General features: G+C 31.4%; 1 protein-coding gene across 2 annotated transcripts in view; it reads left to right on the top strand.

Annotated features, from left to right (window-relative positions):
• pcsk6 (proprotein convertase subtilisin/kexin type 6) overlaps positions 1-27784 on the top strand; it is a 93063-nt gene that overhangs the window by 42542 nt on the left and 22737 nt on the right. For both annotated transcript variants that reach the window (XM_051115296.1, XM_051115294.1), the window contains exons 12-15: positions 18258-18446; positions 24492-24628; positions 26104-26286; positions 26980-27082. In XM_051115296.1, coding sequence (XP_050971253.1) covers positions 18258-18446; positions 24492-24628; positions 26104-26286; positions 26980-27082 — 612 coding nt within the window. The remainder of the gene's footprint in view (positions 1-18257; positions 18447-24491; positions 24629-26103; positions 26287-26979; positions 27083-27784) is intronic.

Below are 27784 nucleotides of genomic sequence, written 5' to 3'. Positions count from 1 at the left end.
GCCTTTAGCTGATGTGTAAATCTCAATTTTGAAAAATTAACCCTTACAACTGGTTTTGTGGTCCATTTTCACAAATATGTTGAAAGAAATTAATACTTATAATCATCAAGGATGCATTAAATTGATCAAAAGTGACATAAAAAACACTTACACTGTTCTAGAAGTGCTTTATTTTGTTTTCCAGCAAAAATACTGAAATCTCCATAAACCAACATAAATTTACTTTAAGTTTGTATTAACTGTTTATTTAAAGCACTACTTTGTTTTCAATATTGATAATAATCAGAAATGTAACAAATCAGCATATTAGAATAACTTCTGAAGGATCATGTGACACTGAAGACTGGAGTAATGATGCTGAAAATTACGTTTTGCATCATAGGAATAAACTGCATTTTTAAATCCACTTAAATAGAAAACAGTTATTTTAAGTTGTAATAATATTTCACAATTTTTCTTGCTTTTATTGTATTGTTAATCAAACAAATGCAGCCATGGTGAGCAGAAGATGAAATCTATCTGTCTATCCATCCATCCATCTAAATATACCAGTGAATTAAATGCTTTACAAATGAATGGTGCTTCATCTCTTTTGATTATTTTCAATTTGCACAAACTTGAAGGCGATTATGCATAACCAGGTCTTCTGTGGGTCTTAAAAAGTCTTAATTTGCCATTCCACAAATTAAGGCCTTACATTAAGTCTTACATGCATAAAGTCATGTGATTAAATGTATTTTTGTCTAAACAGCCTTAAATCAAGATATACAGTATATTTACTTGAAATGCAAGATGAAGATAGCTGTAGGCTTGTTTCCTAAGAAATTTAACAGTATGAAATGAGTTTACGCTAAAAACAAAAACAGATGTCTGTCAGTGAGGTGAAAATGTGGGGTTTTTTTCCTTAATTTTTTTGAGCCCATACATTGGCAGATGTTTGTTTTTTTAATCTTGAACTTCATTTTGATCAATTTCTTAGAAAACAAGACTTCATATCTTGTCGTTTTGCTTCTAAATGTATCGTGTATCTACAAATATCACTTTTTTGCAGTTTAATCAGAAGATACAGTGAAAGTTATTTCCATATTCTAGTTAATTGTTATGAATGAAAGAGTAATGGAGAACTGCTGAATGTTGTTCTCCTTCCAACTCATTTTCTGCTCTCTAGATAAAAAAAGTCTAATAAAACCTGCAAAAACTCAAAGAATGATCCCTATGCTATAAAACTTTTAAAAACAAGACTCAACATTTCAATACCTTATATACATTTTCATACTACCCGTCCCAGTTACTGTCTCATCTCATTTGTTTAAAACGCCTTTAATAATGTGGAAAACATCCCCAATCTACTGATCCGACCGCCCATCCTAACACGTGATCCGATTGAATTTGTACTTCTCTGCAATAAATCCTGCTTTTTCATTTCCAGTGATATCTGATTCTGATGGGAATAATTAGAGGCATTTATTTCCATCAGGAGGGCAGTGGTGGGAAGTGGAGCATGTCTAAGCGTTATTAGCTCATAACGGGAATCATCGTTGGGCCTCAGAGAGGGACGGAGTGTCGTGCTGGTTTGATGAGTGATGTACAATCAGCAGACGTGTTGAGATAGCCCACTTGAGCGCCTTGAATCACTTGCGTATTCAGTGCGGCCCTTCAATTCTCAATTCAAATCCTAAAGATATAACCTGTAAGAGCTCTGAATTACTGAGATATTGTGGCAAGCTACTGGGCTTTATGACAAAGTGTCCATATTTCCAGGAATATCTCAATTTGTCTGCTGTTCCGTGGTGCCAAGGCATATTGAGCAGACACTTCCTGCATACAAAGGAAGTAGATGTTTTCTGCTTAACTTTCTTCATTGCTGTTTGGTCAAAGTTGTGTCTGATCCAGTACTATTTCTGTGTCAGTTTAGGGTTAAATCTAAAAGTACTGACTGAGTTTTATTTTTATACAGTTTTATTCATAAATTAAACATTTAAACATATAAATGAACATTTTAGTGTGTGTTTATAAAGCACAACTTGATAATAATCAGAAATGCTTCTTGAGCAGCAAATCAACATATGAGAATGATTTCTAAAGGATCTCTGAAGACTGGAGTAATGATGCTGGAAATTCAGCTTTGCATCACCGAAAAATTGACATTTTAACATATATTACAATTTAAAACAGTTATTTTAAATTTTAATAATATTTCACAATTTTTCTCGTTTTTCTTTTTTGTTTGGTCAAACTTGTCTTTGATCCAGTACTATTTCTATGTCAGTTTAGGGATATAACTAAAAGTACTGACAATGTTTAGTACTAGTATTTATTAATATTTTGAATTAACATTTGTTTTTACATTTTTAGTGTTTATTTTTATTTTAGTTTTAGTAATTTTATGTACTTTTGTCATTTATATATATATATATATATATTTATTTCTATATAGCTCTAATTATTATTCTCTATATAGTTTAGAATTAATTTATAATTATGAAATGAAATTATTTTTATTTTAGTTTTAGTAATTTTACTAATTAAACCTATTGTATTTTTTGTATATTTTTGTATATTTTGTAATTTGTAAAGTTTATTTTTTTGTAATTTCAAGTTTTAATCTAATATTTTATTTAATTTTAGCTGTAATTCAAGTAATAAAATGTTTTAATAGTTTATTTCAGTTAACAATAACAATAAAAATGTATATGTCTTATATAGACGCAAACAACTTTACAAGAAATGCTGCACATAAATGTAATGTTTTATTATAAAGTGTCATGTTTTATTGCAAAATAGAAAACATAACTAACATGATGTATTTCTGTTGTAATTTCTGTTATTATTACTATTTATTTATGTATAGGATTTATTTTCTATTTCAGGTTTAGTAATGTCATTACCTAATTTTTTTTTTAGTTGTTTGCCAGGGCAACATTTAAAATTTTTGTTTTAATCCTTTTTTTATTTATTTAGGTTTTTCATCTAATATTTTTTATTGTTTTATTTTATTTTATTTCAGCTTCATTTAAGCTGATGATAAGATGTGAACACCATTTTTACAGTAGTTATTTTTTTATTTCTGTAATTTCTAATATTTATATTATTTGTATTTATTTCAGATTTATTTTTAGTAATTTTAGTATGAGCATTAGTTTTCTTATTTAAACAAACTGTTTTCATCTCTCTGGGTCTTGGATGGTTGTATTCTTTCACGGAAACACAACCGTGCCACACTGACACAGCAACATCACCGGTTCGGGCCGAGCGGGAATGTGCCGGTCACACGGACCCCGGAATGTTTGGCGCCGTTTCCTGCAGCATTGTTCCGGAAACGGAGTTTGAATGCGCGACTGTTCTGTGTGGCCTAATTTGAACTGTGATATCTCACGCTGGCACGTCCAGCTACTGATGTATATTGAAAGGGATTTTCTCTCCTTTCATATCTGGCCTCAGAGGATGTGCTGTCACTGCATTGAAAGGCAGATTATGGTGGTGATCTGTTGAAGGGCATGATGAAACACTGTGACCTTAAAGCTTTTGTTTTAGTACAGTTTTAGTGACAATATAAGCTGCATTTTCTTCTCTGGCTTACTGCATTGCGTATTCCCTTTAATAACGGATGTAATTAGTGAAGCAGTTATCAGGAGTGTTTCATCCTTATCAGCAACTAGTACAAACTTGATTATTTGTAAAATCTAATTGAAATAATGTGGGGGTGGATCACATTTCTATTTAAATAGTAATTAATTTGCATGGTGTTTGACCTCAAAGTGCTGCTAATAACCTGCTTAATCGACTGAATTAGTCTTTGTGAAAGTGTTTGTGTATGAGGTTTTTAAAACAAGTCTCTACTGCTCACCAAGGCTGCATTATTTGATTAAAATACAGTAAAAACTGTAATATTGAGAAATATGTGAGTATATATTAAAATTTAATTTATTTCTATAATCAAATCTGAATTTTCAGCATCATTACTCCAGTCTTCAGTGTCACATGATCTTTCGGAAACCATTCTAATATGCTGATTTGCTGCTTAAGAAACATTTCTGATTATTATCAATGTTGAAAACAGTTGTGCTGCTTCATATTTTTGTGGGAACTGTGATACATTATTTTTCAGGATACTTTAATGAATTGAAAGTTAAAAAAGAACAGCATTCCTTTTAAATACACTACCAGTCAAAAGATTTTTTTAATGTTTTTTTTTAAAGAAGTCAGCAACATTACAGGATACAAGAATACAGCAAATTCCAGCAAAATCATTACTTCAGTCTTCAGTGTCACATGATTCTTCAGAAATCATTCTAATATACTGATTTCTAATCATTCTAATAGTAAGAGTATACATATTTTCAGGATTCTTTGATGAACAGAAAAATCCAAAGATCAGCATTTATCTGAAATAAGAAGCTTTTTAACATTATACACTATACCATTCAAAAGCTTGGTGTCAGTTTTTTTGGGAAAGAAATTATAGAAATTAATACTTTTATTTAGCAAGGATGCTTTAAATTGATCAAAAGTGATTGTAACGAAATGTATAATGTTACAGAAGATTTTTATTTCAGGTAAATGCTGTTATTCTGAACTTTAATAAATATATAATAAATATTTTTTGAGTAGCAAATCACAGTAGTACAATGATTTCTGAAGGATCATGTGACTGGAGTGATGATGCTAAAAATTCAGCTTTGAAGTCACAGGAATAAATTACATTTTAAAATATATTCAAATAGAAATCAGTTCTTTTAAATAGTAAAAATATTTCAGAATTTTACTGTTTTTGCTGTACGCTGGATCAAATAAATGCAGGCTTGGTGAGCAGAACAGACTTTCAAACTTTCAGACTGTTCAAAAACTTTTGAATCAAACACTCAAAAGTTGCTGATTCTCATGCACATCTGTAAAAAAAACAATAGAAGTAATTTGATTATAAAAATAATTTATGCATTTCAAAAATTATTTAATTTTTTATTTTAATTATTAAAAAAATAAGTTGAATATATTTTAATATAACATAATTGGATATAATGCATTTACGTTTTAGCCCACAGCCTTCAATTGTAATTTTTGGCACTTCTGATCTGATATTAGTTTTCTCAACTATGCCATTTTAGACAGAAAAATAATTTTAAAACCATGTATTTTATTTGTTTTCAACTCAAGTTGTGATAAAACAGTATAAAAGCAACAGAATAAGAAAACACTCCAAATAATAATCAGAACATATTGACTGCTGTATAGATCAGCGTTTTACTAAACTTTGCAGTGGTTAATCAGTACATTATTCTTGTGCATTAATATCCAAACACTCATACTAGGGCTGTAACTGTTAATGCTAATTTTGACGTACGTCAGTAATGCATTGTGTCTCTGACATCATCTGTCCTCTATCAAGGACGCCGCATGACTTGACTTCTCTTCCTCTGTGTCCGAGTCCACATAATTTGCAATGTGCGGTGAAAGAAATCGATCATCAAAACGAAGCAGCAGCTATCGATCGCCTCTCAGCCTCGTGTCTGAGCCAGCTGATGGGATTAAAGACCTGTCAGCACATCTCTCAATAAACTCTTTAGACACATGCCAAAAATGTAGACGTTTGTCAAGAATTGCCCCAGGTTAGACAGGTAGTTGTTTTTAACTGCTGGTAAAGTTCTGGCTGGTAGCAGAGAATAGTTTGGATTGAAATGTGCAAGAGATGATGGATTGCTGTGTATAAATTATACTCATCCTAGTGCTTGAGGAAGATATGAACAATATTAAATTTACATTTTTTGTTTAAGATTCACAAAACAATCAACACTAATGGTCGATCAAACCCTGTGTTAAGAATTGATGCTTGATATCATTCTGGTTTTGAATGACTTGAGAATGAGTAAATGTGACAATTTTGCCTTTTAAAAGAATAAGTCACACAGAAATGACAGTTTGCTGTAAATTTATTCACCCTAAGGCCATCCAAGATGTAGATGAGTTTGTTTTTTCATCAGAACAGATTTGGAGAAATGTAGCATTTCATCATTTGCTCACAAATGGATCCTCTCCAGTGAATGGGTGCCGTCAGAATGAGAGTCCAAACAGCTGCTAAAAACATCACAATAATACACAAGTAATCCACACCACTCCAGTCCATCAATTAACATCTTGTGAAGTGAAAAGCTGCATGTTTGTAAGAAACAAATCCATTATTATGGCACTTCAACTTTCGCTTTTGACTAAAATATGAATCCTTTATCAACAAACTTGCTTTCTCCAGTGAAAAGTCATCTCGTCTGAATCAGGATACAAATATGCACCGATCAAGTACCATTTACAAACAAAAACAGATATGTGGGTGGATTTTGATGTGAGAGACGATGCACTGTTTCACTGGAGGAAGCGTTATTATGTATTATGGACATTTAAAACGTTTTATTTGATGGATTTGTTTCTTACAAACACACTGCTTTTGGCTTCACAAGATGTTTAATTGCTGGACTGGAGTGGTGTGGATTATTTGTGGATTATTGTTTTTATCAACTGTTTGGTCTCTCGTTCTGACGGCACCCATTCACTACAGAGGATCCATTGGTGAGGGATAATTCATTGGTGAAATGACAATTTGCTGAAAATGCACTCAACTTTCAAGATGAGTTTGTTTCTTTATGGGATTATTTTTGTGCCAATAAGAATGAACGTAACTTTGTAAAACTGAACGTAACTTTCCAAGAAACGATCAAAAATATGCCACTGCAAAAGAAGAAAAACACAATGAAAATGAAAAAATGAACTCAGTCGCACAAATTTAACATGCTCTTCAAATATGCTTCATTCTTTGTTAATGATTTTCAAAGAATTGTTTTCGCGAATCATAGATTCTGAATGCGTTGCCACAGCTTTCGCTTACGCTTCGCAAATTTTCGTTTGCTGTTTTGGCACAAACCTCTCGTGGGGGCGGGCTTAACAGCGATCTACTCTGATTGGCTAATGAGCTTTTGATGGACAGTTGCTCTCTGACCTGGAAGCACAGACGGTGACGTCAGTGGCGCGCATATTGCGGTGTGCAATACGTCGTGCTTTGTTTATATTAAGTATTAATGTTATTAGTATTTCACCTACGGTCGTCTCTTAGTTTCTAAAGATGAGCTCCCAGGAGAGACACGGAGCGGCATCATCTTCCACCTCAGCTTGTCCCTCAGAGCAGCTTGAAGTAAGTTTGTGTTGCTAAAGTAACGTTAATCAATAACATCGATAAAAGTTTTATTCATGTACAGTGTGCAACAGTTCTGATAGTTTCTATAAACAAAGCACGACGTATTGCACACCGCAACAACTTTCCAATATGTGCGCCACGGACGTCACCGTCTGTGCTTCCAGGTCAGAGAGCAACTGTCCATCAAAAGCTCATTAGCCAATCAGAGTAGATCGCTGTTAAGCCCGCCCCCACGAGAGGTTTGTGCCAAAACAGCAAACGAAAATTTGCAAAGCGTAAGCGAAAGCTGTGGCAACGCATTCAGAATCCATGATTCGCGAATACGATTCTTTGAAAATCATTAACAAAGAATGAAGCATATTTGAAGAGCATGTTAATTTCGTGCGACTGAGTTCATTTTTTCATTTTCATTGTGTTTTTCTTCTTTTGCAGTGGCATATTTTTGATCGTTTCTTGGAAAATTACGTTCAGTTTTATAAAGTTACGTTCATTCTTATTGGCACAAAAATTATCCCATATTTCTTCATCAGAACAGATTTGAAGAAATGCATTATAGCATTACATCACTTGCTCACCAGTGGATCCTCTGCAGTGAATGGGTGCCGTCACAGTGAGAGTCCAAACAGCTGATAAAAATATCACAATAATCCACAAGTAATCCACACCACTCCAGTGCATCAATTTACATCTTGTGAAGTGAAAAGCTGCATGTTTGTAAAAAACAAGTCCATTATTAAGACCTTTTTAACTTTAAACCATAATTTATAGTCAAAATAGTTCATAATAACGCTTCCTTCAGTGAAAAAAGTCCATGTTTTGTTGTCTCTCACATCAAAATTCACCAACATATTTGTTTACAGCTGTTTTGGACAGTTTTCACTCGTAAGCGGTGCTTGATCTGTGCACATCTCTCTTTTGATTCAGATGAGGCAACTTTCTCAATGGAGGAAGCATTATTATGGATTCTGAACTCATATTTTATCCACTGGTGAATTTGTTTCTTACAAACACGCAGCTTTTCTGTTCACAAGATGTTAACTGATGGACTGGAGTGGTGTGGATTACTTGTGGATTATTGTGATGTTTTTATCAGCTGTTTGAACTCTCATTCTGACGGCACCCATTCACTGCAGAGGATCCATTGGTGAGCAAGTAATGAAATGCTACATTTCTTCAAATGTGTTCTGATGAAGAAACAAACACTTTTGGGTGAACTTTTCCTTTAAGAAGTATTTCTTTTATGAATAAATCATTGATTAAAAGTTCATTCAGATGGACTACACCTTTAAAAACAGGCTGGATGGCTGTATAACTGGGATAAATCATTGTAAATAGTCTCTGTTTGAATGGCAGGGTTTGGTAGGCGCAAATATTTAGGTTAGACCAGGATGACCGGATGGCCATGGTAAAAAACAGGACAGGTCAAAGATGTTCGATGTAGTACACATGCTCTTTCAAACAGGCCTGGTGTGATTTTCATTACTTTATTAATGCACAGTAATTCAACAATTGAAATCTTAACACAGATTTCTGAATCAGATGGCAGCCAATAAAACGCAAGCATGTATTTCATGAACACAAATGTCATTATGTGCATAGAATAACTACTCAGATGCACGGCAGATGTTTTCTTACGTGTCCAGATTCAGAGGAAGCAGCAGATATATGAACTGTTCTGTTAACAGGTTGAAAACTACAGCCCACCCACTCTTGTTAACTTTAAAGGAGCAGTTCAGCTTGAAATTTAAAGTAAACTACTCTCCCTCATGTCTTTCCAAACCTAAATGTCTTTCCTTTTTCTGTGGAAGACTAGAGAAAAAAGAGCAAAAAGCAGCATTAATCTTCATAAATGTTAGTTATGTAACATGTGCACTACATCCAGAGCCTTCTTATAGTGATATGAGCACTTTGTGTGAGAAATAGACTGAAAAGGAAGTAGTCATTAATGGAAAATCATCTTGTGTCACCATTCACAGTGTTGTTGTAGTATTATATATGTACTATTATAGTAGTTAATCATATTTTGAGTTAGCTTTTATATTTTATGTTTTTAGTTTTTTTTTTTTGTGTTTTTGTCACTGTAATTCATCAATATTTGTTTAGCATTCATTTATACTTCAGTTTCTTTTTTAGTGATTTCACTATTCATCTTAAGTGCATTTTTTTTTAAATGAGATGCCAAGGCAACATTTCTAATTTCATTATTATGTAACATTTAAATGTAATTTTATTCAAGCTTTATTTAAATTAATGAAAACAACTTTAACATTGAATATGTATTTCAATAAAACCGTTATATAAGAATATAAAAATGATTTATTTTATATTATTTTGATATTTTGATATTTATTTTACATTATTTGATATTATTATAATGAAATAATTTTCATTTTTAACTTATTCTTTAAAAATATTTCTGTTTCTTATTTAAATTTAAATTTCTTTAATTTGTAATTTTTGAAATTTAAAAAATTCAACTTGGCTTTTTTAAAAATTTCAGTTCAGTTTTTGCAGGTTTAAGAAGTTGTGTTTAGTATTTATGTTTAATTCTATTTCAGCTTTATTTCAATTTACAAAAACAAATTTTAATAGTTTTAGTTTTATTACTATTAGTTTTTATTAAGTTTTAGTTTATTTAAAACTAAAACTATTAAAATTTGATTTTGTAAACTGAAATAAAGCTGAAATGAAAATAAACTAAAAAATAAATACTAGATACAACCTCTTGTCTTGACAACTAACTAAAACAAAAGTTGAAAGAAAGTAATCCAGGTTTGAAAACACTCTGTATTTTAGTATAGAAACAGCACAGATCTTTTAGCAACAAACTAAAACTAAGGCTTATAAAGACAAACTCTGTTCTGATTGTTTGTAACTTCATCGGGACATGAGATGAGGCTTGTAAATTCAGGACATCTGGCCACACTATTGTGGACACAATAGAAGAACATGTTGTTGTTCATCTCTCACTGCTGGCTAAACCGGCTCTCCAACAATAGCTGTTTTTGCTGTTCTCTCTTTGTTGTTTTGGGGTTTGATAATGCAGTGGAGAATAAATGAGAAGCCCACCCTGTCTAAACCATGTTTGTGTTGTAATGATGTCAAGCTTTTTGTTTGCGGCTGTTCCTTAGAGAGTTTCGCTCATAAAGCTGTAGTTGTGCTGTTGTGACATCTTGAAAAATTTAGTTTAGTTAGGACGAAAAGTACAACTTTGTCCTGTCCAACACACATCTTTGTCCTGTCCAACACTAATCTATCCAGTTATTAAATTAATCAAATGGACAATATGCATTGTTTTATTGCAGTTAGTGATCTTAAAATGTGACGTGCTGCAATAAAATGTTGAAAACTTTGTGTCATATATACAAGTGTTATTTTAGTATTGTTTATGCAGTGTTATAGAATTCATTAATATTGTGAATTAGCTTTAATTCTTATATTTTAATTTTAGTTTGTTTTAGCAATTTCGTTCTGTGCTTTTGTCTTTTTTTCTTTTTTATCTTATTTCAGTTTTAGTTTTATTAATTTTATTACTTAATTTTTACTTGTTTTATTTCATTTAGATGCCAAGGCAAAAATTTAAATTTTCGTTTTTTTTTTTAAACAAAATGTTTTGAAACCTTGAAATGTCAAAATATATTTCAAAATAAAATTTAAGGCGCAAGAAAACACATTTCCAATATAATGATAATATTAGTAATAATAATAATAATAATAATAATAATAATATAAAATCACCTATTTATTTATTTATTTTAATGTTGACAGTGAAAGAGCATTTGAGTTTCAGTTTAAAGTTAAATAGTCTCCTGTCCAACAAGCATTTTTATCTTTCTTACACGTATCCCCTAAAATCCAGTTATTACATTTATGAAATTCATTTCATAATATATACATTTATATATATACACACAAGTGTTATTTCAGTATTGTTTAGTAATATTGTGAATTAGCTTTAATTCTCATTTTTATTTTAATTTTAGTTTGTTTTGGCAATTTGTTGTGCTTTTGTCTTTTTTTCTTTTTATATGTTATTTCAGTTTTTGTTTTATTAATCTTGTTGCTTAATTTTTACTTTTATTTTAGTTTTATTTTATTTCACTTAGATGCCAAGGCAATTTTTTAAATTTATTTTTGTTTCTTTTTATCAAATATTTATATCTAATTCTAGATCTAACTTTATTTCAATTAACAAACAATATGTAGTAGTTGTAGTTTTAGCTAACAATTACAACACTGTAGAGATGCACTTGATGAAATATATTTTTACAATATTTAAATAATAAAATATATTTCATTTAAACTTTGAAAAGTCAAAATATATTTCAAAATAAAATGTAAGCTGCAAGAAAACACATTTCCAATATAATAATAATAATAATAATAATAATATAAAATCACCTGTTTATTTATTTATTTATTTTAATGTTGACAGTGAAAGAGCATTTGAGTTTCAGTTTTAAGTAAAATAGTCCACTTTCCAACCAGCATTTTTATTTTTCCCACATGTATCCCCTGAAATCCAGTTATTAAATTAATCAAATTCATTGTTTTATTGCAGTTAGTGCTTTTAACATGTGACTTGCTGCAATAAAATGTTGAAAACAAAGTGTAATATATATACAAGTGTTATTTTAGTATTGTTTATCAAGTGTTATAGTATAAATTAATATTGTGAATTAGTTTTAATTCTTATATTTTCATTTTAGTTTTAGTTTGTTTTAGCAGTTTGTTGTGCCTTTGTCTTTTTTAAATATTTTTTATGTTATTTCAGTTTTAGTTTTATTATTTAATTTTTAACTTGTTTTATTTTTACTTAGATGCCAAGGCATTTTTTGTGTGTTTTTATAAAATATTTATATGTAGTTCTAGATCTAGCCTTATTTCAACTAACAAACAATATGTAGTAGTTGTAGTTTTAGCTAACAATTATAACACTGTAGAGAATGCACTTGATGAAATATATTTTTACAATATTTTAATAATAAAATATATTTAATAAAAACTTTGAAATGTCAAAAATATATTTTAAAATAAAATTTAAGGTGCAAGAAAACACATTTCCAATATAATAATAATAATAATAATAATAATAATATAAAATCACCTATTTATTTATTTATTTATTTATTTTAATGTTCACAGTGAATGAGCATTTGAGTTTCAGTTTAAAGTAAAATGTCTCCTGTCCAACAAGCATTTTTATCTTTCCCACATGTATCCCCTAAAATCCAGTTATTAAATTAATCAAATTCATTGTTTTATTGCAGTCAGTGCTTTTAAAATGTGACTTGCTGCAGTAAATGTTGAAACTGTGCATTGTTTTCCTGATTTTGCTACTTGCTGTCCTTTGATTTTGTTTATCAGAAAACTGGAAAAACAGCCTGATAGCACTGAGTAGTGAATGTCATAGAAGGGAATGACGAGGTGGAGTGATTTCTGCATTCAGATTCATGGCTTTGTTTGCTGATGGAGGTGCCGAGTGAGAATCCAGTCTCCTGCTGCGCCGGCTCTCTTTAAACCATCAAAACACCATGGGTCTGTGTGTGTGTGTGTGTGTGTGTGTGTGTGCAGTACTGGCTGTGCTTGACCATTGCTATTGATCATAGATTGGGTTTTATTTATAGCACCTCGCGCTCGGATGCCTATTGAGAGGGAGTTAGCCTGCGCTTCGGCCGCGCTTCCAATCTCATTAGGTTGGCTGCCATCTATCGATTTACAGTCTCATTCCTTTGGCTCTATGAAGTGAAAAATGTATGGCTGAATGCCATAAACAGTTGTCCTGTGCTTGATGAGTAGATGCATTGCTTGCACTTTTCTCTTGGAGTTGTCGGTCCGATCATTGCTTTATAAAGGAACCTTGGTGTCAATTTCTTACACAGGTTTTTCAAGCATCTCCATATAAAGTGTGATGATATGCCAGAATGGTTTGAGACCTAAGCTTGTAGATTAAAAGAAAGAAAAAAAAAAAGTTGTAAATTAAATTTCAGTATTTATTAGTAGTTTTGTATTTTTGTCATTTATTCATTTTTTTATATTTCTATTTACCCTTAGTTTATATTTATTTAATAATTTATATTAATGTATTCATATATATTTTTAAATTTAGATTTATTTCTGTTTCAGTCAGTTTAATTCTTCAACATTTTAGTTTAGTTTAGTTTCTTCTTTTTTTTTGAATTGGCCTTTTAATATATTTATTTTCAGTAAATTAAATTTCAGTATTTATTAGTAGTTTAAGAGTTTTGTAATTTATTCATTTTGGTTTTTTATATTTCTATTTAGCTCTTTTTATATTCTGTTATATCAGTTTATATTTATTTCATAATTTATATTGATGCATTCATATTTATGTTTAAATTTACATTTATTTCTGTTTTGGTCATTTTAATTCTTCAGCTTAAATATGTTTTATTTTATTCTATGTATATTTTATTTTATTTTTTCTAAAAAATGTTTTTAATTTCAGTAAATTAAATTTCAATATTTATTAGTAGTTATGATCGTTTGTCATTTATTCCTTTTTTTAAATTTTTCTATTTAGCCTTAGTTTATATTTATGTATTCATATTTATCTTTAAATGTACATTTATTTCTGTTTTAGTCATTTTAATTCTTTAACTTATTTTTTTTTTCCTTTTTTTGAATTAGCTTTTTAATGTATTTATTTTCAGTAAATTATATTTCAGTATTTATTAGTAGTTTAGAAGTTTTGTCATTTATTCATTTTGTTTTTTTTATATTTCTATTTAGCCTTTATTTTAGTAATTTTAATTTTTCAACTCAAATATATTTTATTTTATTAAATTATATTTATATTTTGGTTTTGTTTTTTTGTTTTTCTCAAATTGGCCTTTGAATTTTTTTAATTTCAGTAAATTAAATTTCGGTGTTTATTTTTTTAGTGTATATTTATTTCGTAATTTATATTCATGTATTCATATTTATTTTTAAATTTACATGTATTTCCGTTGTAATCATTTTAATTCTTCAACCTAAATATATTTCATTTTATTATATTTTATTTCTGCTTCATCTTTTTTTACATTTGCTTTTATTGAATATTTATGTTTTATTTTATTCCAGCTTTTTTTCAATTAACATTTTTAGTAGTTTTAGTGAACACTGTACACATTGCAACACTGTGACTTAATGAAATATATTTTTAAAATTGACCTGTTGTAAAATGTAAGTCGCCTTGAAATGTCAAGATATACTGCAAATGTAGGTGTAAACTGCAATAAAATCTATTTCGTATGTTAAAATAAATGCAAAATGTTATTTTTAATAATAATATTAAAATTATTATTTAAAATATTATATATGAATAATACATATATGTTAAAATTTGTAATATTTTAATATAATATTTATATATTTGTAATCATTTTAAATTCTATTAATAATTTTATAATTTTCATATGTTAATATTTATACATTTTAGTAAATTATGAAATAAATATTAGCCAATTTATTTGTACATTTTAAAATATATTTAGAGATATGTATAGGTCTGGTTTTGTTTTTTCTGAAACCCAGGGAAATGTCTGCTCTCCATATGGATGCTGTTTCTCCCCAGGATTCATCTGAAAGTTTCACCGCAAGCTGTCGTGTTAGATTGAAGAGGCGCAGTCTTCCATTTTAAGCTTGTTTTCCTCTGAATGTCAGTCACAAGATTGAAACGAGGCTGTGGCGCAATCTCCACCTAGCGTATTTCTGGCCGACGCTGCTTCTGAACGTGTGCTAAATAATGGCTCAGACCTCAAGTGACTAATTTTGTTGCCATCTGTGCGGTGTTGTTTATCAGCACAACCATAAAACGCCGCAGCCGCCATTATAAAGCCGTTGAAACGGTGTTGCTCGCGAGGAAAAAAAATCTTTAATATCCAAAACGAGCTTCCGGACTGACCGAATAGATGATCCCGCAGCTTAATGAGCCACGAAACGGCATTGCGGAAGAGTAAATATGACAATGTGTGTGCTCGCTTTTATTATTTTTCACACTATTAAGGGGAAGGTTATGTGTAATGCAGACACTCCGATGCTCACGATGTGATTTAAATGATTTGGGTTGGAATAAAATGAACAGGTCAGGCAATTTAATACTTCTTTATTGCTTTTTTAGCTTAACGATCCACATTAGGGGTGTGATTGATGTTCTAGCTGCACAAAGGATTGTGGGAAGTGTAGTTTAGTCATACAGACCTGTGTTGTTTCTCTAGTTTTATTGAACAAGACACAATAATTGCATCATTAATCTTTAATTAGCATCTCCAACTTGCAAAATTGGGCTTAACAGATTAAAGTTGGTCATTATGATATTGTATTTGTGTTTATGTCCACTCATCTGACGTGCCTTCATTATAGCAGTAACGCTTTGTTCTCTACAATACGAGATGTAAATAAAGTCATGCGGTCTTTGACAGTGACTCAAGGGAGGCAGGACTTTCCCAGAAGATCACTTGTCCTCAGAACACACTGCTCAGCCTTAAGTTCAGCCATTTATCTTGTTAAGAGTCATTTTGTCTCTGTTGTTTCATAATGCGGGTCCCTTTACTCCAGATATGCTTGAGGACAACCGGGAAAACTGAACGTTTTTTTTTCTTTGATGCAAGCGGTTACAGAAAGCAGTCGTCATTTATGTCATTACAAGTTATTATCTACTCGCTCTCATGTCATTTTTATTATTTTTTTATTCTGTGAAACGTAATGTTGTGATCTGCTCATACACTGAATGTGGATGTTGCTGTATAAAAGAAAATACAGAATAAAAGTATCGTTAAGTAGCTATAACGGAGGTCATAATGAGTTTATTGAACGCAAATTTTTAGCTTGTTTCGCACACAAAACTATCATTTGACTTCAGGATACATGGAATCGAGTCCATGAGTTTTAAGGCCTATTTTTATTTTATAACAATAAATAATAATAATAATAATAAATAAATAAATTATTAATAATATATAGTATAATTGAGAGTATTCTAGTTTTTAGTAATTTTGAAAATTTGTTTTTATTTTTATATTTTTATTTTTTAATATGTTTTATATATTCATAAGAATATATATATAGATTATTATTATTATTATTATTATTATTATTATTATTATCATATAGTATATATACATTTTTTTAATTTTAGGTTTATTTTAAGTTTTTATTATTATTATTATTATTATTATTATTATTATTATCAAAATATTTTTGTGGTTTTACTTTTACTTTTTTTTTTACTTTTAAAACTTCTGAGGAAGAAATCATTTTAAGTTGGTATTACAGTTTTTCTCAGTCGCTTTGGTGCATTTCTCAAATCATCCTTAACATTTGCAAGGAAGTATGTGCATTCCTCAAAACAATTCGTACAAACAGCACAACACAATGGATTACCTGCAAAAGTCTGTAACTTTATCAAAATCTTTAGTTCATCTATTAAAAGTAAGTATGCATGTCAATGAACAAATTAGTGCCATCAGAATGAAAAGTCCTTGTGTCATTGTTCACAAACAAGATAGTCAAAATGCTTAGTCATGTTGTCAATCTAACAGTGTATTCTATTAGCATTACCTGATGTAAACTATAGCAATCGTTTGCATGACAGTTACTGTATTGAAATGCAGAAGGCTGCAATTCTTATGTGTGTCATATATCCATTTCAAAAGTACAAATGTACACATTACTGTATGTGAGATATTGATTGAAAGAGACTGGATAGGACAAAAAAAAGAAAAAAGAAAAGAAAAAACACAGAGTCATTGTGATAGACAAGAAAAAGAAATATCCCTGATAGTACACGTACATCACTAAGACGTCTATTTCACGTCTACATTTACATCTGCAATATTTATTTTTTAGAGTGTTCGCTCATCTGCACGTTTCCTACCAGGTGTCAAATAGACTTTTATTAGATGTCTTTACTGTAAGATGTTTATGATTTAGAGAGTGTATGTAAAAGTGACATCTTACAGATGTCTGTCAAATGTTTGTACATGACAGATGCACAAAAGCGAAAATATAAAATTAGAAAGGCAAACACAGGAATCACCCCTTAGACAGAACTTCGCTTTTGCATGCAGCACTCTATGAGGAATTTCAGAGAACTGGTTTGTTATTGTTTTATCTACATTCCCTTATTAGTGAAAGTCAAGATTCACCTGCACAATGCATGGCAAATTTATAAATAGACTAACAGGAATGTGTAGAAAATATACTTGACAGTTTATGACAACTATATCAACCATTTTTCATTTAATGACTTATACGATGAACTAATGACTAGATGTTTTGAGGGGTAAGACTATTGCACAGAGAACTATATAATACATTTTGAGCAACATGACACTAGCAACTGATAATGTAGGAAAACGGAGACAAATGTACAAAAACCATTGCATGAATGTACCAAAGCAATCTCAACTTGTTCAAATAAATGAGAAACTGCTATTATGATGTGCACAAGTGACTAGATGATGTGGAGGTTGAACAAGTAGTTTTGAGAATTTCATTTCTGATCTGAAAAATGCACCAAAGTGACTGAGAAAAACTGTAACTTATTTTAAAGCTATTTTTATTTATTTATTTATTTTCTATTTTAGGTTAATTTTGAGTTTTAATGTTGGTTTGTTGTTTTTTAAAAATATTTTTATTGTTTTAGTTTTACTACACTATAAAAACCCTGGAATTTTTTTTAAAGAATTTTATTTTATTTATAGCTTCTTTAATTTTTTTTAAAGAAACTTTGATAAATATTTTTATTTATTTACTTACTTAACTATAGTAACCTTGGTTTATGGTATGTTTATGGAGTTATTTTACCTTTTTGACAGCATAAATTACCATCCACTTACTTTATTTCATGCTTTCCTCTTAAAAAAATATGCTTCCCTTTCTTTCGAAATCTTTTCACAATGTTTTTAAAGTCAGTAACTATTTAACCATACTGTCATATAATCTGAGCTTTTAAATTCGTGTTTCATATGATATACACGTATTATGACAGCCTAATGTTGGGTTGATGAATGCAGAACTGCATTTTACATTCTGACCTGTTCTCCACTGACCCCCTTGAATCCTCCTGCAGGTACATTCGAGCAGATCAGAAGCTGAACGCCAGCATCTCGAGCAGCGGCTGCAGCGATCAGCCCGATCAGCAGGTGCTGTTTCTGGAGCATGTGGTGGTGCGCGTACTCATCGTCCACCCGCGCAGAGGAGACCTGGAGATCAGCCTCATATCCCCCTCAGGGACGCGATCGCAGCTGCTGGCTCAGAGGTGATACAGAACACATCAGCACATGTGATAGAGCTAAATTCATAACAACTTATAGTTTCAGTGGTTTCTGATTTTATTGGCTGGATTGTGGAAATGATGAAAGAGTTTGATCTTGCGTCATCTGCATGAGCTCTGCAGATCGTTGCAGTAAAGAAAGTGCACAAATCGCCAGACCACCACTGTGTTTCTTTAAATTTACATCTGTTTTTTAGAAAGAGAATCAAATAAATCACGTACTTCAAAGAAAATGCATCAAAGGAAAAATTATAATTACGCTTTGCACTTCACAGTGACTGCAACTGTGAAACAAAAAACTTTCTACCCCGTCTATCTACCTGTTTATGAGTACTGCTATTAAATTATTTTATTAAATGTTTTTAAGATGGATGGATGGATGGATGGACAGACAGTCGGATGGATGGATGTATGAATGGGTGGACTGATGGAAGGATGGATGGATGAATGGAATGATAGATGGATTAATGCATAGAAAGATGGATGGATGGATGGACGGATGGATGGAATAATGGATGGATGGAATAATAGATGGATAAATGGACAGAAAGATGGATGGATGGACGGACGGACGGACAGATAAAAGGATGGATGGACAGATGGTGGCTACATGGATGGACAGACAGATGGATAAATGAATGGATGGACAGATAGATGGACGGATGGATGGATGGATGAATGAACAAATGGATGGACAGATGGACAGACAGATGGATGGATGGATGGATGGACGGATAAACAGATGGATGGATCGATGAATGGATAGATGGATTGATGGATAAATGAATGAATGAACGGCTGGATGGGTGGACAGACAGCTGGATAAATAGATGGATGGATGGATGGATGGATGGATGGATGGATAGATGGATGGATGGATGGATGGATAGATGGATGGATGGATGGATAGATGGATAGATAGATAGATGGATAGATAGATAGATAGATAGATAGATAGATAGATAGATAGATAGATAGATAGATGTTGTTGCAGCATTTTCTCAGTGATTATTGAGTTACATTCTGTTCTGATTCCATACAAAGATATTATATGACTTTATTATATGACCGGAGTCATAGAATATAATGCAAAAGTTGTTTATATTAATTTTATGGTGCTTTCCTGTCTTGTTTTTTGGAGTTTGACATATGTGGTTACCTTGAGCTGTTGTTGTATTCTTCAAAATGTATTTGCTGCTAAACAGATCAGTGCTTGTCTTTTGCGTCTCTCCCATTATTTTCAGCATTTGGGGAAACATGGGTTTGCCTCATACAAACACAAGCACACTAATGTGGTAACATGCTGCTTTTACCGTAGTGTATTCTAGAGGGGTCTGCATGGGCTGACGGGGTCTGATCCGGCTGCTGTGGTTTCTGTCACACCGGAAGCTTCTTCCTGTCAATCACGCAGCAGTTTGATATCCTCTCTGTTAGCCTCGACGCTCTGCTCTCTCCAAAATCTCACTCCTCTCGGCTTCAGCGTGGTTTAGTATTCTCTCAGCAGTTTTTCCACACGGTTATGAGCACTGAGAGATCCTGAGCATCATTCTCATAACCCTCATGAATAAAACTCTCACACGCTCCAATCCACTCGCTCTCAGCTGCTTCTGCTTCTGCACCCAGATCTTACGGAGGGCCAGAACTGAGTATCATACATAAGTAAACAAAAATGTCAGTAAAATTAAATGTCTAAAGTAATTTCAAGAATTTTAGCATAAGGCTGCAACATAAAAAATGTGGTCTGAATAATTTCTGAATGCATTATTTATTTAATTCTATTTATTTATTTATTTATTTATCCTGTGTAGTCTTGTGTAGTATTTTAAACAACGTTTATTGGAAGAAATGTGGCTTTTTAGATATTTAGATGATAAAAATGTCACTAAAATCAAATATAAAAAATAATATCATATATGTAAAAAAGTTTTAGTTACATAATTTAATGAATTAATTAAAAAAATAATAAGAAGAATACAGGCGTGAGTAACTTCTGAATGCACTTCATTCATTAATTCATTCATTCTAAATCTTCCATAGTTTTTTTTTTTTTTTTTTTTTTTCAGTTTTGCACTCTTCAGACATTCAGTGCCAAAGATGTTACTAAAATCAAATATATAAAATAATTATAAATATTTTCGCATAAGGCTGCAACATAAAATTTGGAGAAAAAAATATTTATGTTATTTAAAAATTTATTTATTTTAAAAAATGCAGTATGTAGGGCTGTCAAACAATTAATCGCGATTAATTGCATGCAAAATAAAAGTTTGTATTTACATAAAGTGTGTGTGTGTGTGCTGTGTATATTATGTATGTATAAATACACACACATATGTAATTTATATATATATATATATATGTACATATGTATATTAATATTTACATATAATTTATATTATATATACATATTTTTATATATATATATATATATATATTTATTCTTAAATATATATATGCATCTGTGTAGATTTATATATAAAAAATAAATATACACAGTACACACACATATATTAGATAAACACTTTTATTTTTCATGCGAATAATCGTGATTAATCGTTTGACAGCCCTATATGAATGTAAGGCTTTAAAGTATTATATACAACTACAACATAATAAAATGTGAACTTACTAATTAAAATGGAAATAAATTAATGAATGGTCTGTATACTTTCTAAATAGACTTTATTTATTTATTTATTTATTTATTTATTTATTTATTTTAAATCTTGCATATCTCTAACCTTTTAGGGGAATTTTTTCTCCTCTGACATTTTCATAGCAAATCTTAAATTTTGTTCTTGGTTTTGGTAGCCACACAACTCTTATTGCAGAAAATGTGGCATTTCAGACGTGAAATGTCAAAAATGCCACTAAAATCCTTTTTGCATAAGACTGCAAAATGAATGGAGGGTTCTTTCTTGGTTTATTAGGATATTACACGGCTTTTATTGGGATAAGGGAAAGGGATAAGGGCTTTTCAGACATTTAAATGTCAAAAATGCCACTAAAATGAAGAATATAAAATAATTTAAAACATTTTAGCAAGGCTGTAGCATATCAAAATCTGAAAAATGTAAAGGTTTGAATACTTTGAATGCACTGTATTTTAATTAATTTATTTATAAAAATATCTTGCATAGTTTTGTTTATGATTTGAAGGATGTTACACAACTTTTACTGAAGGAAATGTGCCTCTTCAAACATTAAATGCCACAAATGTTTGGCAAAATAAAACGCCACAGCCGTCTTTTCTGTCCATAACAATGTTCGTCACTCTCGTTTGTCTACGTGAACGTCCCTCCATTCTCACTTCTCCACAGAAAGCTTATTGTTTTGACGTTCCGCGTCTTATTTACCGCGTGGAGACAGAAGGCCTGTCAAAATCCGCCCCTGCACAAACATCTCCCACCGTGCGTCTGCTTTTCTGATAACAGACATGACAGCCTAATGGGGCTTCCCGCATTCGGAGAGTATTTATTAACGGCCACCGGTCGCCCCTCGCGCTGCTCTCTCACCCGGCCTTTCAGCGCTGATAGCGGAGTCGACGGAGCGTCGTCCGTATGACGCCTGCGAATTGCCAGGAAAGACATTTGCCTTGAATTATGGAGAGGGATGGTGTGGTCGGGACCTCCCTTCGGCTCATTTATTTAACATGCACGCTGCCAGGGCCAAACGCAGTTCAGATTTACCGCCTCCGTACAGCGCAAACGCCTCAGTTTGGTGGCTGGAGAAGAAAGCGTGCAGATGTAATGTGCGAAATACCGTCCAAGCCTGTTAACACGGTGCATGAGAGGGCCAAGTTCAGAAACGGCGGCTTTTCTAAGCTCTCATTAGAAGTGTGATTGTGGACGGAGGAGGGTTTTTATCAGTATGAGTTCAGTTCAAAGCGAGTGCTAGTGGTGTGAGGGTTCAGAGCTGCACTTTTGTTGATGCCTGACGCTGAGAGTGAGTTCATGCTGCTCATAAGTAGCAATAAGATTGACTGGAACCGAACCATTTCCATGATGTTTGGTTGTGTTAATGGTGTTTAAATGTGCTGCGACGACTAAAGGACTTTGCTTTTCAGATGACATCACTAAGGCCCCATAAGCTGTTAGCTAATGTTAACCAGTGGTGTACCATACATCTGTGAGGCCCCCACTAAAACGAGACTGGGCCCCTCCCACCAGCAATGATGTCATGTATGAAAATGTATTGTGCACCATATTTCCCCAACTTCCTCATTTACGTAAATTATTTAATAGTAATAAATGTGGTGAACTATCATTACATTAATGCATTGATGCAGAAAGTTTTGAAAGTTTGACAGCTTTCAGTTTGAAGAAAAATTTAAAATAATTTGAAAGGTTAAAGTTTGAATCTTTTGAAAGCAATACAGTATATTAGAAAAACAGACAGATAGACAGCTTCTAGGGTTGCAAGGTGTTGCCATGTGGTTGTTAGGGTACTCAGGGTGGTTGCTAAGGTGTTGCTATAGCATTTTCTAGTGTAAACAGAATGGTTGCTAGGATGTTGCTATGCGGTTGCTAGGGTACCCAGGGTGGTTGCTAGGGTGTTGCTGTGCAGTTTCTAGGATACCCAGGGCGGTTCCTAGGGTTTTATTAGCATGTTGTTGGCATGATTAGCAAGTTACTAGCATGTTGCTAGCATTATTAGCAAGTGACTAGCATGTAGTTAGCATGATTAAGAAGTTCCTAGCATGTTTCTAGCATGATTAACAAGTTACTAGCATGTTGCTACCATGTTTCTAACATGATTAGCAAATTAATAGAATGTTGCTAGTATGATTAACAAGTTACTAACATGTTGCTAGCTTGTTTCTAGCATGATTTGCATGTTTCTAACATGACTAACAAGTTACTAGCATGTTTCTAGCATGTAGGGTTGCAAGGTGTTGCCATGGGGTTGTTAGTGTACTCAGTGTGCTTGCTAGAGTGTTGCTGCAAGCTTTTCTAGGGTAAACAGAATGGTTGCTAGGGTGTTGCTATGCAGTTGCTAGGGTACACAGGGTGGTTGTTAGGGTGTTGCTACGCAGTTTCTAGGATACCCAGGGCGGTTGCTAGGGTGTTACTAGCATGTTGTTGGCATGATTAGCAAGTTTCTACCATGTTGCTAGCATGATTAGCAATTGACTAGCATGTAGTTAGCATGATAAGAAAGTTCCTAGCATGTTTCTAGCATGATTAGCAAGTTACTAGCATGTTGCTAGCATTATTAGCAAGTGACTAGAATGTAGTTAGCATGATTAAGAAGTTCCTAGCATGTTTCTAGCATGATTAACAAGTTACTAGCATGTTGCTAACATTATTAGCAAGTTGCTAGCTTGTTTCTAGCATGATTTGCATGTTTCTAACATGACTAACAAGTTACTAGCATGTTTCTAGCATGTAGGGTTGCAAGGTGTTGCCATGTGGTTGTTAGCGTACTCAGTGTGCTTGCTAGAGTGTTGCTGTAAGCTTTTCTAGGGTAAACAGAATGGTTGCTAGGGTGTTGCTATGCAGTTGCTAGGGTACACAGGGTGGTTGCTAGGGTGTTGCTACGCAGTTTCTAGGATGCCCAGGGCGGTTGCTAGGGTGTTACTAGCATGTTGTTGGCATGTATAGCAAGTTTCTACCATGTTGCTTGATTAGCAATTGACTAGCATATAGTTAGCATGATAAGAAAGTTCCTAGCATGTTTCTAGCATGATTAGCCAGTTACTAGCATGTTGCTAGCATGCTAGCATTAACAAGTTACTAGCATGTTGCTAGCATTTTTCTAACATGATTAGCAAGTTATTCGCATGTTGCTAACATGCTACAAACAAGCAACAATGAACATCTATGGGATTTTTGGTGGTTTTGATAGTCTGGTTTACGAAAACCGTAAGCCGGATCAGTTAGAAAAGATATAGCAACCCGAGTCTGACCGGTCTGAAGGTCTGGGCCGAGTTTGGTGGTTGTAGCTTTAAAAGTCTAAAAGAAGAAGAAGAAGAAGTTTAAATAGGATTTCAGTACGTTGGCTTTTTCAAGCCTCTGTTTCTTTTTCCAGATTGTTTGATAACTCCAACGAGGGCTTCAGGAACTGGGAGTTCATGACGGTTCATTGCTGGGGTGAGAGAGCGGAGGGCACGTGGACGCTGGAGATCTCAGACTCGCCGTCTCAGCTGCGTAACCCTGAGGTGTTGGGTAAGGAAAAGAGGGATGAAATTCAGCATCAGCATCAGGTTTAGACAACTTAAAGTCAATGTGCTGCCATGCCAATCACATCCAGACTAAACACAGTATAAACCTAAAACACCTGACTCTGTTCCCAAATTTGGAGCCTAATTCTGGTGTTGTATACACACTTGCTGTGTTTGCTCAAATATGAAGCTGAATTTGATTGCCTCTTCAGTACTAGTTTGTTTTCACACTGTATTATGTTGTTTCTCACCAGAAAACTAGTGCATTTTTATTTTTACTTTATATTAGTTTTAAATATTTTTATTTTATTATTTAATTCTGTTTTATTTTTATGATATATATATATATGTATATATATATATATATATATATATAGTTTTTTTTGTCTTTTTATAATATAAATTTATTATAATTTGTAATAATTTTTATTTTGTTGTGCTTTTGAATAGTTTTATTTTATTGTATTCTTTAATTCTTTTTAATTGAATTCTTTTTTATTTTATATTATATTTTATTGTTTAATCATTTTTATTTGATTCATTTTTATTTAATTAATTTAATATTTTTTTATTTTTTTATTTTTATTTCTTTTATTGTTTTACAATTTATTTATCCATTTTATTATTTTAAATATTTTTATTAAGTATTTTTTTTATTTAATTCTTTTTTATTTTTATAGATTTCATTTTTATAATTTTCATTGTGTTGTGCTTTTGAATAGTTTTATTTTATTGTATTATTTTATTCTTTTTAATGTAATTATATTTATATTTTATTTTTTTAAAATTATATATGTTTTTTAATTTAATTAAAAATGTTAAAATATTAATTTATTTTTTAGAATTTTCTCATTTTTAAATTTTATATTTAATTATTTATTTGATTTTTTGTTGTTTTGTTATGCTGTCGCTGTTATGCTTTTTAATCATTTCATGTTGTCATGTTATTGTATAATTTTTAATGGAATTCTATTATTATTATTGTTATTATATAAATACTTTATATTTTATTTTTATAATTTTAATTTTAATTAATTGTAATTATTTATTTAATTTATTTTATATTTATATTTATATTTTTTTATTTTTAATTGTTTTCCTATTTATGTATTCTTTTTTTTTTACTTTTTAAATGTTAATATTTTATAGTTTTTATTTAATTATATTTTATTTTTAAAGTTACTTTTTTTTAAATTAAATTATATTTTATTTGTTCTATTTTATTTTATGTAATTTTTGTTTTATTATTTTAATTCAAATGTTCTCGGTTCTACATGTGGTAATTGTAGCTTTTCTTTTTGCATTATATTTATTTGCATTATAATGTCATGTTTAACGCAAACCTTATTTTGGGCCTGTTGCCAATTAAATTTGTCCTCCTGTCCTCTTTCTTGTCGGGATTTGATGTGATTCAATGCATAACAGTACTTTCTTTGTCCCACTTCATGGCTTGATCTCTTGCTGTCTCTTGTCTGTTAGGTAAGCTGAAGGAGTGGACGCTAATCCTTCACGGGACGGCTGAGCACCCCTACCAATCCCAGGGTTCCCAGCACTCGCGCTCCAGGATGCTGGAGATTCCCACAGCAGGCAAGGAGCTGAAAAACCCAGATTCTGTGCCAGGAGCCCCTGAGCATGAAGAGGAGGAAGAGGAGGAATATAATGGTACTCGCAGTAATACCTAGACAAGTTCAAAAGTTTGGGGTCGGTGAGATTTTTTTATTCTTTAATCTTCTGTTCACCAAGGTTGCATTTATTTGATCAAAGATACAGTAAAAACAGTGAAATATTATTAGAATTCAAAATATCTGTTTTCTATTGTAATATATTTTAAAATGTAATTTATTCCTGTGACGCAAAACTGAATTTTCAGCATCATTACTTCAGTCTTCATGGTCACATGATCCTTCAGAAATCATTCTAATATGCTCATTTGCTGATGTGATTGAGACATTATTGTGTTATTATTAATTTTTTTCATGATTTTTTGATAAATAGAAAGTTTTAAAACAACCTGTATTTGAAATAGAAATCTTTATGAATGTCTTTGCTGTCACTGTTGATCAATTTAATGCATCCTTCATGAAAGTGTTTATTTTATTTTAAAAAATCTTACTAACCCCAAACTTTTGAACAGTAGTGTATATATAAAAAATTATTTAGAACTCGTTACGAATGCAGTTAAAATGAGGAGAAACATGCACAAGGGGCAGGTGATGTATTTTGTTTATTAATAATCTAAAAAGAAAATGATAGTATGCAATGATAAAAATCATTGCATACTGTGGATACTGTTGACTCTGTGGCGACTTGCTTGTTTTGTTCCTCATTTAGTAAGTTGCTGTGACTGTATTTCAGGTCCTTGTCATCCTGAATGTGGAGATCAGGGCTGCGACGGGCCGGATGCAGATCACTGCCTCAACTGCATTCACTTCAGTCTTGGCAGCCTCAAGACCGGCAGGTACGAAATTATATTTCACTCTAAATTGGTTTAGTGTTACAGATGGTATGATTTTTTTTTTTTGCCTTGCAGAATTATTATAGTTAACTAAAACTAAAAAAAGAACACTTTTTCATTACTTGAAATAAAATGTAAGAAAATTACATTAATTGAAATGTAATTGAATTGAATAATTCAATTAAATTATTACATTTGACATGTAAACTTGCCAAGGAAACATTTCGCATTTTCATTTAGTTTAAATTTATGTAATAACTAAAACTAAAATAAAAAGGTATTAAAATATAGACACGTTTTTAAAAAATTTATAAAAAAGACAAAAATTAAACAGATGAAAACAGATTATAAATTAAATTAAAATAAATTAAATTAAATTATTAAACTTTACATTTAAACAAGCCAAAAAAAAAAAAAAAACATTTCGTATTTTCATTTAGTTCAAATTGGTGTAATAACTAAAACTAAAATAAAAATGTATTAAAATATAGACACGTTTTTAAAAAAAGAATAAAAATGACAAAAATTAAACAGATGAAAACAGATTATAAATTAAATTAAATTAAATTAAATTAAATAATTTAATATAGTATACTGAGACTAAAACCATAAAATACATGTTCATTACTTAAAATAAACTTTAACTGAGTTAAAAAAAAGTTTTAATTTAGTTTGACTTTAACTTGAAAACTGAAACTTACACAA

This window comes from Labeo rohita, chromosome 7 (genome assembly GCF_022985175.1).
Source record: "Labeo rohita strain BAU-BD-2019 chromosome 7, IGBB_LRoh.1.0, whole genome shotgun sequence".
In the NCBI taxonomy this organism is placed as follows: domain Eukaryota; kingdom Metazoa; phylum Chordata; class Actinopteri; order Cypriniformes; family Cyprinidae; genus Labeo; species Labeo rohita.
Note: the sequence above shows the minus strand (reverse complement) of the source record. Positions and strands in the feature narration are given on the sequence as shown.